This window comes from Amblyraja radiata, chromosome 37 (assembly GCF_010909765.2).
Source record: "Amblyraja radiata isolate CabotCenter1 chromosome 37, sAmbRad1.1.pri, whole genome shotgun sequence".
Taxonomy (NCBI): Eukaryota; Metazoa; Chordata; class Chondrichthyes; order Rajiformes; family Rajidae; genus Amblyraja; species Amblyraja radiata.
The window spans coordinates 16,216,112-16,234,428 of NC_045992.1; the positions used below are offsets into that span (position 1 = coordinate 16,216,112).

Sequence of the window (18,317 nt, forward strand, 5' to 3'; positions counted from 1 at the left end):
GGATTCACTGTTGGTCAACAAGGCCAGGAATGTCGTGGAGTCACACACCATGGAAACAGGCCCTTCAGCGTAAGTTATCCTTGCCGACCAAGATGCTTCATCTAAGCTAGTCCCACTTGCCCTGTGTTTGCTCCATAGCCCGCTAAACCTTTCCGATCTACGTACCTATCCAAGTATCTTTTAAATGCCATTATAGTACCTGCTTCAACCAACCCCTCAGGCAGCTCGTTCCATATACCCACTTGAAAAAGTTGCCCCTCAGTTTCCTGTTAAATCTTGCCCCTTCTCACCTTAAACCTGTCTTCTGGATCTTAATTTTCCTGTTGCTATAGTCCCTGCCCCATCTACCGCCTCCGAAAGCTCGTTCCATACACCCACCACCCTCTGAGTGAAAAAGTTGCCCCTCAGGTTTCTAATAAACCTTGCCCCTCTCACCTAAAACCTATGTCTTCTGGATCTTGATTCTCCTACCCTGGGCAAAAGGCTCTGTGCATTCACGCTATCTATTCCCTTCATGATTTTATACACCTCTATAAGATCGTCCCTCAATTTACTGAGGCAGTGCTAATAGGGCAAGCAAGGATCCTATGAAGCAGGCCAGAAACAGCAGCTTCCAGTAACATCCTGAGCTACATTGTGAGCTCAGCTGTATAAAATCATGAGAGGAACAGATCAGGTGGATGCACAGAGTCTCTTGTTTAAGAAGGAACTGCAGATGCTGGAAAATCGAAGGTAGACAAAAGTGCTGGAGAAACTCAACGGGTGAGGCAGCATCTAGGAAGCGAAGGAAATAGGCAACGTTTCGGGTCGAAACCCTTCTTCAGACTGATGTAGGGTGGGGAAGAAGAAAGGAAGAGGAGGAGCCAGAGGGCTGAGGGAGAGCTGAGAAGAGGAGGAGACAGCAAGGGCTACCGGAAATTGGAGGTCAATGTTTATGCCGCTGGGGTGCAGACTGCCCAAGCGGAATATGAGATGCTGCTCCTACAATTTCCGGTGGTGCTCACTCTGGTCATGGAGGAGGCCCAGGACAGAGAGGTCGGATTTGGAATGGGTTGGGGAGTTGAAGTGCTGAGCCACCGGGAGATCAGGTTGGTTAGTGCGGACCGAGCGGAGGTGTTCTGAGAAACGATCGCCAAGCCTACGCTTGGTCTCACCGATGTAGATCAGCTTACATCTAGAGCCTTTTGTCCAGAGTAGTTTAGTTTAGTTCAGTTTAGAGATACAGCATGGAAACAGGCCCTTCGGCCCATCGAGTCCATGCCGACCAGCGATCCCCGCACACTAATTCTAACCTACACACAATAGGGACAATTTACAATTATACCAAGCCGATTAGCCTACAAACCTGGAGTGTGGGTGGAAACCCATGCAGGTCATGGGGAGAACGTACAAACTCCATACAGACAAGGTCCCATGGTCAGGATCGAACCCGCGTCCCTGGCGCTGTAAGGTAGTAACTCTCCCACTACGCCACCGTGCCACATAATAAAGGGGATCGCGAACCAAAGGACATAGGTTTAAAGTGAGGGGGGAAAGATTCATTAGGGATCTGAGCAATAACTTTTTCACACAAAATGGGGTGGATGTATGGAATGAACAGCCAGAGGAGGTAGCTGAGGCTGGGACTATCACAATGTTTCAGAAACATGGAAGTACATGGTTTAGACAGATAAAGGCCAAACGCAGGCAGGTAGGACTCGTGTAAGAAGGGACAAGTGGGCAAGTTGGGCTGAAGGACCTGAATCCACGCTGTATGACTCAATAACAGGAGGCCTCAGAGAGAATTGGGTCAATTCTCCAGATTTAAGCCTGCGTGAAAACAAGAATCTGATTCTGGACTCCATGATATTGATTATTAGAGTTAACGTTCTTAGATTCCAGCTCCTAATAATCAATGAATCGATACATAGATGACCCCGGCTCATCAATTAGATCCCAGACAATAAATCACAGAAACGCAGGCAAACTGTTTAAAACATAGAAGGAAGTCATTAGCCCCATTGAATCACACCCCGCTGTTATCTCAGAGTGTCCAGCTAATCCCATTCTCCTTACTTCTCCCAAAGGAGCTATAAATTCTTGCCTTACAGACACTTATCTAATGTCCCATTGAATGCATTGAGACTAGACTTTAGCGATACAGCGTGGAAGCCTCTAGTTTAAATTCCATTTGGAATATTTTTGGAGGACCAGGAAACCAAGAACCAGGCCCTTCGGCCCACCGGGTCTGTGCCGACCAGCGATCACCCCGTACACTGGCACTCCCCTACACACGAGGGACAATGTACAATTTATAGGAGCCAAACCTGTACGTCTTTGTGTGGGAGAAAATGGGAGCACCTGGAGAAAACCCACGGGGAGAAGGTACAAACTCCATTCAGGCAGCACCCGTAGTCAGGATCGAACCCAGACCTCCGGCACTGTAAGGCAGCAACTCTACCGCTGCGCCACCGTGCTGTTCTTTGGAAAGAGTGGAGGTGGAGGCTTGGATAGGACTGGATAGAGTGGGTGCGGGAAGGGTGTTTCCACTCGTGGGAGAGTCTAGGACCAGAGGCCTCAGAATTAAAGGACGTTTCTTTATGAAGGAGATGAGGAGGAATTTTTTTAGTCAAGCGGTGGTGAATCTGTGGAATTCTTTGCCACAGACGGCTGTGGAGGCCAAGTCATTGGATATTTTTAAAGCAGCGATAGACAAATTCTTGATTAGTACGGGCGTGAGGGGTTATGGGGAGAAGGCAGGAGAATGGGGTTAGGAGGGAGAGATAGATCAGCCATGATTGAATGGCGGAGTAGACTTGATGGGCCGAATGGCCTAATTCTGCTCCTAGAACCTGTGACCTTCTGACCTTTGTACGCATCAGTATTTGTTTTCTCCGCACGGTACAATTCAAACCTCTTTCTTTTCTTTTAAAATCTTTTCATTGTTTTTTTCCCAAAAAAAACAAAAATAAAACGTAAAAAACAGAGCAAGAAGAATAATGATAAACATAACAATGATATTGATACATAGGGATCAGGATTACATTAATAACAGGAATAACCTAATATGAGACCAGTATGAGTTCAAATACACAATTAATATAGACCTCCCGGTCTCTATGTAAATATAGTTAAATCTTGTAAAAGGAAACTTATAAATGTAAAAAAAAACACAAAGATAAAAAGACAAAAAGAAAAAGTAAACAGAAAAATACCCAAAAAAAACAAAACCCCCCTAAACTAAAGAAAAAAAAAGAGAAAAATTGATAATTATAAAATACAAACAAAAATAACAATTCAAACCTCTTGATGCGTTCAGGTCTATGTCTCGGTTCAAGATATCTATTATCCTTTGCACAGCCCGCTGGACTTACTGGAGTACTCCAGCACTTTGTGCCTTTTGTTTGGTAAACCACCACTGGCAGTTCCTTGTGTCGACATTACCCCAGGCCCCTGATTAGTTTCCAGTCGATATATAATGTTTATCGCTGATATCGACGATGAATTCACCACGTGAAACCCTTGACTAATTTCTGGCCTGCAATCCAGCACGCACCCATCGGTTTGATTAAAGTGTGTAACACCCCTATTGACCTTTCTGCCCTGGGCCTCCTCCACTCTCAATGTGAGGCCTCACACATATTGGAGGAACAGCACCTCATATTTTGCTTACACCCCAGCGGTATGAATATTGATTTCTCTCTCCATCCTTCCCCCACCTACCAGTTTCACAGTCGTCCTGCTGAGTTTCACTGCCTGTATAACTTGTTACCACCTAGCACACAACCAACAATGGACCATTGTGAGTTCCATCTTCCCTTGATCACCGTTCTTCTTTGCATATCTTTCATTAATTTGTCCTATGCACCTTCTCTGTCTCTCGTTGTCCACTTCCCTTGATTCTCAGTAGGAAGGAACTGCAGAAGCTGGCTTACACCGAAGATAGACACAAAATGCCGGGGTAACTCAGCGGGTCAGTCAGCATCTCTGGAGAGAAGGAATGAGTGACGTTTCGGGTTTGGACCCTACTTCAGAACCCTGCCTCTCAGTCTGAAGAAGGGTCTCGACCTATTCCTTTCCTCCAGACATGCTGCCTGACCCGCTGAGTTACTCCAGCTTTATCTCTCTATTCCATTGATCGCGTTCCTCGGTAGATATCGCCTAACCTTGGCCACAACAACAGTTTTATTTTACAGTGAGACTCCAGCCGTGTGCAATCTCTGTTATTTAACCTGCACGCTCAAAAAATAGATGCAGAAGTCAGGTTCAATACAAAATATAGTGGCTTGCTGTGAGGTGATGATATTTTCTTTCCTGGACTTGGGTATAAGCTCATCTACTGGCCCAGAGAAGGAAAGGTCAAGCCTTAAAATGGAACAGCAATAACACCCTGAAACAGTACTATCAGTAAAACATGATTGATCAATTGAATTCCATAGCTGTGAAAAATGTGGGATTAAGTAGAGTATTATACGCACAATGAGTTGAAGCATGATGTTCATTTCAAGTTCATTTCTAGAGCCTTTGCCACAAGATCAGGCAATCAATAGGGCCTTGCATATCATATATCACCCGGTGCTGGAAAGAGAACATAATCTACAGCAAATTTAGAATGACAGATTTGTTGGTATCCGAAGCTCCAGACTAAACTGAGAGTGCCACAGCCTGCACTGACAGAGGTGGCTGACAGTTGGAAGAGATTTAAGAGACTGCTTGTGATAGAGGGAAGGAAAGACATTATGCATTAGAATCAGATGCATCGGGGGGGGGGGGGGGGGGGGGGGGGGGGGGGGGGGGGGGGGAGTCAGATGTACGGTGCAAAATTAAACGCACCTCCGCATCCCTGTCTCTCTCGCCGAGCAAAACCTCGCCATAGGATCATTTAAAATTGAAAAATAAAATGCAAGGAGCTCTGACTGTAAAATGCACCTACACTGTTCATCTAATAGGTGATGTTATATTAAACCTCTGTGCAATCTTCACAGAGTTATGCACATTTATCAAGGGAACTGGGACAATTCAACAAGGATGTGTTTGTGGACCTCAGGCTTATTCATAAGGAATATAATAAAAAGGAACTACAGATTATGGTTTATACCAAAGATATATATACTGTATGTATGTGTATATGTGTATATATATGTGTGTGTATATGTGTGTATATATAAATATAAAAATATTTACACACACACACACATGTATATATATGTGTGTGTGTGTGTAGGTATGTATGTGTGTGTGTGTGTGTAGGTATGTATGTGTATATATGTATATATATATATGTGTGTGTATGATTGTGTGTATATATATATATATATATATATATATATATATGTAAGTATGTGCCTGTGCGTGTGTCTGTATACATATATATGTACTTGTGTGTGTGTATATATTTATATATATATATATATATATATATATACAAGTGCACAACCTTTTATCCGAAATTCCGGAAACCGAAAAGCTCCGAAAACCGGACATTTTTTCCAGGATGTCGTCTGCACACCAAAGCTCGCGTTTGGCGCCAAACTTGACCCGAAACGACCCACGGTCAACCCAGGTCTGTACTACTGTAGCGGCTGCCTCCTCCCCGGAGACCGGGGAGACACTTAAACATCTGTAAATCATTGCTTAAATGTTAGTCAGTTAGTTCGGAGGGCTTTTATGTGAAGGGGGGGTGAAGGGGGAAACTTTAATTCTTAGTCCCCTACCTGGTTGGAGAGGCGGGGAGCGGGCAATGCCTTACCGGGTCGCCGTGCAGTAAGCTCCGGAGCGCTGTGGCCGCCGACTCCCAACATCGCGGAGCTGGGGCTGCGGGCGTCCTGCCGCGGGCGGCGCCGGTTGTAGCTCCGACCCCGGCGAACTCTACCCTTGGCTGCACGGCGCTCCAAATCCAGCGCGGCCCACGGCCGGACGCCCGCAGCCCCAGCTCCGCGATGTTGGGAGTCGGCGGCCACAGCGTGGGATACCAGCGGGGAGCGGGCAATGCCTTACCGGGTCGCCGTGCGGTAAGCTCCGGAGCGCTGTGGACGCCGACTCCCAACATCGCGGAGCGGGGGCTTGATTTGATTTGCTGGATTTGAAGCGGCGTGCAGCCAAGGGTAGAGTTGCCGGGGTCGGAGCTACAACCGGCGCCGCCCGCGGCCGGATGCCCGCAGCCCCAGCTCGGCGATGTTGGGAGTCGGCGGCCACAGCGCTCCGGAGCTTACTGCACGGCGACCCGGTAAGGCATTGCCCGCTCCCCGCCTCTCCGACCAGGTAGGGGACTAAGAATTAAAGTTTCCCCCTTCACCCCCCCCCACATAAAATCCCTCCAAACTAACTGACTAACATTTAAGCAATGATTCCCCGGTCCCCGGGGAGGAGGCAGCAGCTCCAGACTTTTCAAGCCGCCCGCGCTACCTACCTAATCTACGCTAAAAATCTTCCATTCCGAAACCCGAAAAATTCCGAAATCCGAGAAGTGTCTGGTCCCAAGGCTTTCGGGTAAAAGGTTGTGTACCTGTATAATATAGAAGTATATGTCAAGAGTCAAGAGTGTTTTATTGTTATGTGTCCCAGATAGAACAATGAAATTCTTACTTGCAGCAGCACAACAGAATATGTAAACATAATATATAACGGAAGAAAAAAGGTTCAGTGCGTATATATACACATGCACACATACTCAATAAATAAACAAATATAGTGCAATAATAATAATAGTCTGTGTAGTTCAGAGCTTATTTGGTGTCGTGTTTAATAGCCTGATGGCTGAAGGGAAGAGGCTGCTCCTGAACCTGGACGTTACAGTTTACAGGCTCCTGTACCTTCTTCCCGATGGCAGTGGTGAAATGAGTGTGAGGCCAGGATGGTGTGGGTCTTTGATGATGTTGGCTGCCTTTTTGAGTCAGCGACTACGATAGATCCCTTCGATGGTGGGGAGGTCAAAGACGGTGATGAACTGGGCAGTGGTCACAACTTTTTGCCGTGTATATATGCATATATAGATATGTGTATATATATATATATATATATATATATATATATATATACACACACACATATATAAACATATACATTCACATATATATGTATATATACACACACTGAACTTTTTTTATCCGTTTATTATATTGTTTACAGTGTACTATGTTTACATACTGTGTTGTGCTGCTGCAAGTAAGAATTTCATTGTTCTATCTGGGACACATGAGAATAAAACACTCTTGACTCTTGAGAGGGACACAAAAGGCTGGCATAACTCAACTAATTTTCTCCAGAGATGCTGCCTGACCCGCTGAGTTACTCCAACATTTTGTGCCTATCATATTCATAAGATCATAAGGCCATAAGTGTTAGGAGCAGAATTAGGCCATTCGGCCCATCAAGTCCACTCCACCATTCAATCATGGCTGATCTATCTTTCCCTCTTAACCCCTGGCCTCCTGTACCTAAGGAACAGTAGGAGTTGTCACACATTCTACAGGATAGACAGGGCTGTAATCTGACTTCCGATCAGCATTAACACTTCCAGTCCAGTGTTTGATCTCCATTTTACAAAATGTTAAAGATAGACACAAAGTGCTGGAGTAACTCAATGGGTCAGGCAGCATTTCTGGAGAACAAGGATGGGTGATGTTTCGAGTCGGGACTCTTCTTCAGATATTTAGTTGGTCCTGACCTGAAACGACACCCATCCTTGTTCTCCAGGGAAAAAGCAGCTGCCTTATAGCACCAGAGACACAGGTTTGAACCTGACCACTGGTGCTGTATGTATGGAATTTGTACGTTCGCCCCGTGACCAGGTGGGTTTTCTCCAGGAGCTCCGGTTTCCTCCCACACTCCAAAGAAGTGCAGTTTTGTCGGTTAATTGGCTTTGGTGAAATTGTAAATTGTTCCTAGTGCGTGTGGGATAGTGTAAATGTGCGGGGATCACTGGTCAGTGTGGACTCTGTGGGCCGAAGGGCCTGTTTCCGTGCTGTGTCTCCAAAACTAAAAAAAGAAAACATTCACAGGACTTTATCAGACAAAATTCTCACACTCAGTCACATGGGAGGATAGTTATCAACACAAAACAAAGGATATCTTAAAAGAGGATGTAGGAACAGTGAGGTAGAGATGGAGGGTGGGGATTGGGGGGGGGGGGGGGGCGGAGGGCGAGGGGGGAGAAGGTGGGAGAAGGAGTGGAGACAACTTTTAAGAAGCCAGAGATACACGGCTGTGAAGCTCGGCGGACATTAACATTACCGGTCGGTTATCCTTGGTTCTGAAAACCACTGTTTACAGTTTTTTTTCTCAATGAACCAATGAAATTTACCGGTCAGCACCAGCTACAACCTACAAGGACCAACGAGAACCTACGACCTCCTGGAGACCCACTACCACTGCACACACGGCACGAGAATACTCGCTATTCTCCATGGCGACTTCATTCTGGTCGCCGCTAATTTTTCAACATGTTGAAGAGTTCGCGGCGAGCATAATGAGGCCGCGACTAGTTCCCAGAATGCGGGAACTCCTCACGACCATGAAGGCGACTCCCCGGCAACCACCCACGAGCATGTGGCGACCGCATAGTCTCCTGTAGTCGCCTAAAAAGTCGCCTAAAAAGTCGCCTAAGTGGGACAGGCCCATAAGGTGCAGGACTGCAAGAAATGCCAAGAGGTAGAAAGAAGGATAATGAAACTAGGGGAATGTAAACTCATTAGAAACTGCAGGAGCATTTACAATTAGGAAGCCGTTCATAAGGTCATAAGTGATAGGAGCGGAATTTGGCCACTCGGCCCATCAAATCAATTCAATCTTGGCTGATTTATCTCTCCCTTCCAACCCCATTCTCCTGCCTTCTCCCCACACCCGCACTAATCGAAAAGGTTCACGAGATTGATCCCTGGGATGGCCGGATAGTCATATGAGGAAAGATTGAAAAGACTAGGCTTGTATTCACTGGAATTTAGAAGGATGAGGGGGCATCTTATAGAAACATATAAAATTATAAAAGGACTGGACAAGCTAGATGCAGGGAAAAAAATCGTAATGTTGGGTGAGTCCAGAACCAGGGGCCACAGTCTTAGAATAAAGGGGAAGCCATTTAAGACTGAGGTGAGAAAAAACTTTTTCACCCAGAGTTGTGAATTTGTGGAATTCCCTGCCACAGAGGGCAGTGGAGGCCAAGTCACTGGATGGATTTAGGCGAGAGTTAGATGGGGGCTAGTGGAGTCGAGGGATATGGGGAGAAGGCAGGCATGGGTTATTGATTGGGGACGATCAGCCATGATCACAATGAATGGCGGTGCTGGCTTGAAGGGCCGAATGGCCTCCTCCTGCACCTATTTTCTATGTTTCTAGAAAATTAATATCACAGGAAAAATATTTATATTTGTGGTGGAACCTATATTTTGGAGCTATGAATAATAAATAGCTGTTCAGAAATCCATCAAGGAAATTGAGGGGGATTTTCTTCCCCAGTGAATAGTGAGCATGTGGAGATTGTGGACTACCTCATGGAGTTAATGTTCAAGGGATCTACAGAGACGGGATGTGTAGAAACTAAGAACTGCAGATGCTGGTTTCCAAAAAGGGACAAAAAGTGCAGGAGTAACTCAGCAGGTCAGGCAGCATCCCTGGAGAACAAGGATAGATGACATCTCAGGAAGACATTTCAGGATGGGAGAGTCTAGGACCAGAGGGCGCAGCCTCAGTGTTAAAGGATGTACTTTTGGAGAGAATACATTTCTTTAGTCAGAGGGCGATGAATCTGTGGAATTCATTGCCATAGAAGGCAGTGGAGGCAAAGTCAATAGATGTTTGTCAAAAGGCAGTGATTGATAGATTCTTGATTAGTACGGGTGTCAGGGGTTATGGGGAGAAGGCAGGAGAATGGGGTTGAGAAGGAAATGACTGAATGATAGAGTAAGTTTGATGGGCCGAATGGCCTAATTCTCCTCCTAGAACAAGAACATGAACATAGGAACTTGACCCAAGGCATCACCTACCCACGGCCTACAGAGATGCTGCCTGAGCAGCGGAGTTACTCCAGCACTTTGCATTCATTTTTTGTTGATCTCCTCGCCCCAACGCCATTGAGAGAAGCAAAGAAACTACTCTTTATAATTCAGACAAAGTAAAACATAAAATGCAGTTTGTGTCCTCTTCCTCTTAGACACCCAGGACAATTCCGGTCCAAACGGGGACTCGCAGGGAACGGCGGAGAGCGTAAGGAAGCAACTGCGGAGTGAAGCCTTCGCTCAGCAACAGTTGGAGGCCCTGGAACGAGTCTTTGAACGCCAACACTACTCAGACGTCTTCAACTCGGGCGAACACATTAAATCAGAACAGGTGAGGCTTCCCATCGACAAGGAGGTCACAATCTCATCAGTGATATTAAGGAGCAGAATTAAGCCATTCGGCCCATCAAGTCTACTTCACCATTCAATCATTAGAGAACTCAGGGACTTACGATGCAGCCATATTATTGACGTGTTTCATCTCAACAATGGTGCATCACCATAGCCTTTGTTCATAAGTGATAGGAGCAGAATTGGGCCATTCGGCCCATCAAATCTGCTCCGCCATTCACTCATGGCTGATCTATCTCTCTCCCCAAACCCCATTCTCCTGCCTTCTCAGCATAACCTCTGATGCCCATACTAATCAACAATCTATCCATCTCTGTCCTAAATATATCCACTGGTCTCCACAGCCTTCTGTGGCAAGGAATTCCACAGATTCACCACCCTCTGACTGAAGAAATTGCTCCTCATCTCCTTCCTAAAAGAACGTCCTTTAATTCTGAGACTAGGACCTCTGGTACTACACTCTCCCACGAGTGGAAGCATCCTCTCCACATCCACTCTATCCAAGCCTTTCACTATTCTGTATGTTTCAATGAGGTCAACCTCTCATCCTTCTAAACTCCAGTGAGTAGAGGCCCAAACGCCAATCATAGGTTAACTTCTTCAGTCCTGGGATCATTTCTGTAAACCTCCTCTGGACCCTCTCCAGAGCCAGCACATCCTTCCTCAGTTATGGTGCCCAGTATTGGTCACAATATTCCAAATGTGGCCTGACCAGCGCCTTATAGCCTCAGCATTACATCCCTGTTTTTGTATGCAAGCCCTCTCAAAATAAATGATGGCGTGTGTGGGTGTGTAGGAAGGAACTGTATCTGCCTCCTCCACCAGCCCCGACAACATCTTTTAAGCACTCACTATCCTCTGTGTTAAAAGACTTGCCCCGCACATCTCCTTTTCACACAGAGTGGTGATTTTCTGGAATTCTCTGCCACAGAAGGTAGTTGAGTCCAGTTCATTGGTTATATTTAAGAGGGAGTTAGATGTGGCCCTTGTGGCTAAAGGTATCAGGGGGTATGGAGAGAAGGCAGGTATGGGATACTGAGTTGGATGATCAGCCATGATCATATTGAATGGCGGTGCAGGCTCGAAGGGCCTCCTGCACCTATTTTCTATGTTTTCAATGTCTATGTTTCTAAACTTTTCCCCTCTCACCTTAAATCTATGCCCTCTTGTCTTTGATATTTCCATCCTGAGATAAGCGTTCGACAGCCCATCCATCCATCTCTGCCTCATAATTTCATAAACTCTATCAGGTCTCTTCATCAACCTTTGATGTTTCAGAGAAAACAAGCCAACTTTGCCCAACATAGTCGGGTGTGTAGGAAGGAACTGAAGATGCTGGTTTACACCAAAGATAGACTCAAAATGCTGGAGTAACTCAGCGGGACAGAAGCTTCAGGTCTGAAGAAGGGATTCAACCTGAAGCGTCGCTCATTCCTTTTGTCCAGGGATGCTGCCTGTCCCGCTGAGTTACTCTAGCATTTTGTGCCTGTCTTTGATAGGGTAAATTGGCTTTGGTAAAATTGTAATTTGTCCCTCGTGTGTGTAGGCTGGTGTAAGTGTGCGGGGATCGCTGGTCGGCGCGGACTTTGTGCACCTGTTTGCGCGTTGTATCTCTAAACTACACTATACTAGGCTAAACTCCGTAGACTTGCAATGGTACACCAGTGCACTTCAGAGGGAGTAGAATAGTTTTGTTTAGAGATACAGCATGGAAGCAGGCCATTCGGCCCACCAGGTCCATGCCACCCGTTCACGCTAGTTCCATGTTATCCCACTTTCTCATCCACTCCCTACCCTAAACTTTTTCACTGCACTTCGGTGCACATTGCAGTAAACTAAACTAAAGTATACACAACTGAACTAAACTACACATTAGGGTGGATTTACAGAGGGCCAATAAACCTACAAACCCGCACGTGTTTGGGAGGAAACCAGAGCACCCCACGCAGTCACAGGGAGAACGTGCAAACTCCACAGGGGCAGCAGCAGAGGTCAGGATCGAACCGGAGTCTCAGGCGCTGTGTGGAGGCAACTCTTCCAGCTGCATCACTGTGCCGTTCTAATCACGCCGCTCGAGGTGCCATCTTTTCGGTGAGATGCTAAATTGAAGTTCTCAGCTGATTATTTTCGAGGGGACTTCTCTGGGAGAGGTGATCGTAGCATTTATATGAACTGTCTGACTCCTCCAGAAACCAACTGTTGTGTTCACATTCCACTTGTGCGCTATCTTGCACATAGGAACATAGAAACATAGAAAATAGGTGCAGGAGTAGGCCATTCGGCCCTTCGTGCCTGCACCGCCATTCAATATGATCATGGCTGATCATCCAACTCAGTATCCTGTACCTGCCTTCTCTCCATACCCCCTGATCCCTTTAGCCACAAGGGCCACATCTAACTCCCTCTTAAATATAGCCAATGAACTGGCCTCAACTACCTTCTGTGGCAGAGAATTCCAGAGATTCACCACTCTCTGTGTGAAAAATGTTTTTCTCATCTCAGTCTTAAAAGATTTCCCCCTCGTCCTTAAACTGTGACCCCTTGTTCCGGACTTCCCCAACATCAGGAACAATGACACATTAATTATCTGAATGATTTTTTTTATTTGTTGCGCGGGAATGAAATGAGGAAGGAGCAGTTGAATGTTTTGATACAAAACGGAGATCATTGTGCATTGGGCGGCCAGGGTGGCACAGCGGAGAGTTGCTGCTTTACAGCGCTTGTAGCGGCACAGACCCAAGTTCGATACCGACTATGGGTGCTGTCTGTATGGAGTCTGTACGTTCTCCCCGAGACTGCGTGTGTTTTCTCCAAGATCCTCCCACACTCCAAACACGTTAATTTGCTTGGTGTATGTGTACAAAACTAGTGTGTCTAGTGTGGGGATCACTGGTCGGTGCAGACCTGATGGGCCGAAGGGCCTGTTTCCGCGCTTATTCTCTCTAAAATAAAATTACAATGCACCTCATAACCCATGAGCTGGTATCTGAAAATGAAGTCGGAAGCAGGGTCTTGACCCAAAACGTTACCTATCCAAACGTTACTTCTCCAAAGATGCTGCCTGGCCCGCTGAGTTACTCCAGCAATATGTGGCTTCTATATCACAATGACCAGTTGGACTTTCATTGTAGAAAGGAGGAACAGCAGATACTGGTTGATGAAACAAAAGACACAAAGTGCTGGATTAACTCAGCAGGGATGAGAATTTAGTTTAGTTTAGTTTGGTTTATTGTCACGTGTACTGAGGTACAGTGAAAAGTTTCGTTGCGTGCTAACCAGTCAACAGAAAGACAATACATGATTACAATCGAGTTATTTGCAGTGAACAGATACATGATAAAGGGAATAACGTGAAGAATGTTTGGTGCAAGATAAGGCCAGTAAAATCCAATCAAAGAAAGTCTGAGTGTCTACGATGAGGTAGATAGTAGTTCAGGACTGCTTTCTAGTTGTGGTAGGATGGTTCAGTTGCCTGATACCAGCTGGGAAGAAACTGCCCCTGAATCTGGAGGTGTGCGTTTTCACACTTCTGTACCTTTTGCCTGATGGGAGAGGGGAGAAGAGGGAGTGGCCATGAATAGATGACATTTCGGGAAGGGTCCCAACCCGAAACGTCACCTATCCATGTTCTCCAGAGATACTGTTTGACCCGTTACTCCAGCACCTTGACACTTCCATTGTGTTTAAGAAGGAACTGCAGATGCTGGAAAATCGAAGGTACACAAAAATGCTGGAGAAACTCAGCGGGTGCCGCAGCATCTATGGAGCGAAGGAAATAGGCAACGTTTCGGGCCGAAACGTTGCCTATCTCCCTCGCTCCATAGATGCTGCTGCACCCGCTGAGTTTCTACAGCATTTTTGTCTACCTGAGACTTTCACTGTAACAGACCAACCAGTCACTGATGCCCAAAGATAAGAGCCCGCTGCACTACCTTCCCTCATCCAAATCCCCAAAATAGCAGATAAAACCACCTGCATCAGCAACTGCTGTTACGTAGATCAATTGTCTGAGCCCCTTAATGTGTTGCAGTTGTCAATGCCATCCTAATGATTTGTTTTTTTTAACGTTTAAAACATCTACACCATTCAATATTCTACAACCAATTAAGATTTGTTGGTACACAAAAATGCTGGAGAAACTCAGCGGGTGCAACAGCATCTATGGAGCAAAGGAAATAGGCAACGGTTCGGGCCGAAACCCTTCTTCGGATGTTGCCTATTTCCTTCGCTCCATAGATGCTGCTGCACCCGCTGAGTTTCTCCAGCATTTTTGTGTACCTTCGATTTTCCAGCATCTGCAGTTCCTTCTTAAACTCTTAAGATTTGTTGGTATCTGCAGCTGAGGGGTAACTCTTTTTACACAAAGCGTGGTGGGTGTATGGAACGAGCTGCCGGAGGAGGTAGTGGAAGCAGGTACTATCGAAACCTTTAGACAGCTACATGGATTGGTTTGGAGAGATATGGGCCAAACACAGACTAGTGGGACTAGTGTAGACGGGACATGTTGGTCGGTTTGGGCAAATTGGGCCGAAGGGCCTGCTTCCACGCTGTATGACTCCATGACTATCTATTAGCCTATAAATATTATTCTGTAATCTATGTATATTCCATCAAATGAAAATCATGTATTTTCATATTGAATGGCGGTGCAGGCTCGAAGGGCCGAATGAACCTACTCCTGCACCTAATTTCTATGTTTCTATGTTTCTATGAGAGTTGTGAATCTGTGGAATTCTCTGCCACAGAAGGCGGTGTAGGCCAATTCACTGGATGTTTTCAAGAGAGAAAAGATGAAATCAAGGGAAATGGGGAGAATACATTAGTGTTATGTACGCAAATCATGCTATCTTGTAATACTCAGCCGGCCTGTACCTAACAAAAACCATCAAGAAGCCACCCAATGCGTCATCTCCTCTGGCGACACGTTGATCAGAATTTCAATGGACAATTCCTCTGTGGTCTGTTCAAACATAGCTGTTAAACTGTTCACATAAAGATAGACACCAAAAGCTGGAGTAACACAGCGGGACAAGCAGCATCTCTGGAGAGAAGCAAAATGGCTGACGTTTCGGGTCAAGACCCTTCTTCCGACTGGTTAGGGATAAGGGAAACGAGAGATATAGATGATGATGTGGAGAGATAAAGAACAATGAATGAAAGACATGCAAAACAGTAACGATGACAAAGGAAACAGGCCATTGTTAGCTGTTTGTTGGGCGAAAATGAGAAGCTGGTGCGACTTGGGTGGGGTAGGGATAGAGAGAGGGAATGCCGGGGCTACATAAACAGGCTAGCAACTGATTTGAAAAACACACCATAGACAATAGACAATAGGTGCAGGAGTAGGCCATTTGGCCCTTCGAGCCAGCACCGCCATTCAATGTGATCATGGCTGATCATCCCCAATCAGTACCCCGTTCCTGCTTTCTCCCCATATCCCCTGACTCCGCTATTTTAACCCCTATCTAGCTCTCTCTTGAAAGCATCCAGAGAACCTGCCTCCACCGCCCTCTGAGTCAGAGGATTCCACAGACTCACCACTCTCTGTGAGAAAAAGTGTTTCCTCGTCTCCGTTTTAAATGGCTTACTCCTTATTCTTAAACTGTGGCCCCTGGTTCTAGACTCCCCCAACATCGGGAACATGTTTCCTGCCTCTAGCGTGTCCAAGCCCTTAACAATCTTATATGTTTCATGGAAGGTTTAACCATTTTTTGGAACCTGTCCTCACAGTAAAACCATTTTAATGCTGGTAGGATTCAGGTGAATCTGCAAAATAACTTTTAATATAAGAAAAAGTCATGAATTAATTGTTTAATTGCATTTCGAACATAAAATTCCAATAACACACTAGGAACTGCACCCAAAGGATTTAAAGTGAATGAATTTATAGTAAGGGTGTGTTTAGTCAATTTTCAGTGAGATAATTTATAGTTAGTTTGAGTTGGCGAGATGGGGAGAGAATTGAAATGAGAATGTATTCCCAATGAGACTTTGCTATATTTTAATTGATGGCGCTTGTAATGAGAAAAATGTTTATTGAGGTAATTTGTGTTAGTTTACAGTGAAGGAGCAATGAAGTTTATGGTAACAATTCACAGAGAATTGAGAGTATTAATGAGGGAGTTAATGCATTAAGATATACTTTAGAAGGACGTTCCTTTAGGAAGGAGATGAGGAGATTTCATAGAAACATAGAAACATAGAAAATAGGTGCAGGAGTAGGCCATTCGGCCCTTCGAGCCTGCACCGCCATTCAATATGATCATGGCTGATCATCCAACTCGGTATCCTGTACCTGCCTTCTCTCCCCTGATCCCTTTAGCCACAAGGGCCACATCTAACTCCCTCTTAAATATAGCCAATGAACTAGCCTCAACTACATTCTGTGGCATAGAATTCCACAGATTCACCACTCTCTGTGTGAAAAATGTTTTTCTCATCTCGGTCCTAAAAGATTTCCCCCATATCCTTAAACTGTGACCCCCTTGTTCTGGACTTCCCCAACATCGGGAACAATCTTCCTGCATCTAGCCTGTCCAACCCCTTAAGAATTTCTGTAGTCAATCTGTGGAATTCTGCCATAGAAGGCTGTGGAGGCCAAGTCAGTGGATACTTTTAAGGTCGAGACAGATAGATTCTTGATTGAATCCGGGTGTCCGGGGTTATGGGGAGAAGGCTGGAGAAACAGCAGATTTCAGAAACAGCTTCTTCCCCACAGCCATCAGGCTATTGAACTCAACTCAAACAAAACTCTGAACATACATGCCTACTATATTGTGTTGTGCTGAAGCAAAGCAAGATTGTTATTGTCCTATCTGGAACACATGACAATAAACTCTCTTGAATCTTGAATCTTGAGAAAGGGGTCAGGAGGGAGAGAAAGATCAGCCATGATTGAATGGCAGAGTAGACTTGATGGGCCGAATGGCCTAATTCTACTCCTAACACTTATGACCTTATGACCTGATAAAAAGATCTTGTAATGAGAAAAGTTCATGATGATGGCATGATTTTATAAGTTGCCCCAGTAGATATTCTACACTAACGACACTTCAAAAGAATTTATTTGGCTGGAAAGCATTTTGTGACTTTCGTGGGGATTTATATAATGAAAGACATTTCATATTTTTTTCTTTATCTGACCAACTTTCTATCTCTTTTCCCTTTATCTCACTATCTATCTAACCTTCTTTCATTTTATTTTTCTATTGATTTTCTTTCTGGAAAGTTTAGTGAGCAGCTGAAAGGATTTATAATCATAGCTATTTGCACGCTAGGTACAAAAGAATTAGCAATGCGCTTGCAGTGGGGTTTGCTGTCAGAGTGTTTGTAGCGGGTGGCTTTAATAGATTTTCGGTGATCATTTATAGGAAATCGACTTCACTAATACTTTTTGGGAGGCACGGTGGGGCAGCGGTAGAGTTGCTGCCTTACAGCGCCACCGTACTGCTGTCCATGCGGAGTTTGTACGTTCTCACTGTGACCTGCGTGGGTTTTCTCCGGGTGCTCCGGTTTCCTCCCACATTCCAAAGACGTGCAGTATTGTAGGTTCATTGGCTTCGGTAAAGATTGTAAATTGTCCCTTCTGTGTAGGAGAGTGCTAATGTACGGGGATCGCTGGTCGGCGCGGACCCTGTGGGCCGAAGGTTTAGTGTAGAAATACAGTGTGGAAACAGGCCCTTCGGCCCACCAAATCCATGCCGACCCACAGTAATCCCCCCTGTACACTAGCACTATCCTACACACAAGGGACAATTTGCAATCTTTTCTTACCGAAGCCAATTAACCTACAAACCTGCACGTCTTTGGAGTGTGGGAGGAAACCGGAGCACCCGGAGAAAACCAACACAGGCCACGGGGAGAAAGCAGAAACTCCGTACAGACAGCATCCCTAGTCAGAATCGAACCCGGGTCTCTGGCGCTGTGAGGCAACAACTCTGCCTCTGTGCCACCGCGCCCTTCTCTCCAAAAATACAGTGAGAAGTTTGATGGTGT

At 45.5% G+C, this 18,317-nt stretch overlaps 1 protein-coding gene across 17 annotated transcripts in view; it reads left to right on the forward strand.

Annotated features, from left to right (window-relative positions):
- pax2 (paired box 2) overlaps positions 1–18,317 on the forward strand; it is a 184,341-nt gene that overhangs the window by 119,132 nt on the left and 46,892 nt on the right. For 8 of the 17 annotated variants that reach the window (XM_033012896.1, XM_033012899.1, XM_033012897.1 and 5 more), the window contains 2 exons: positions 1–69; positions 10,106–10,302. In XM_033012896.1, the coding sequence (XP_032868787.1) occupies positions 1–69; positions 10,106–10,302 (266 nt within the window). The remainder of the gene's footprint in view (positions 70–10,105; positions 10,303–18,317) is intronic. The other 9 variants (XM_033012903.1, XM_033012906.1, XM_033012907.1 and 6 more) reach the window with 3 other exon arrangements.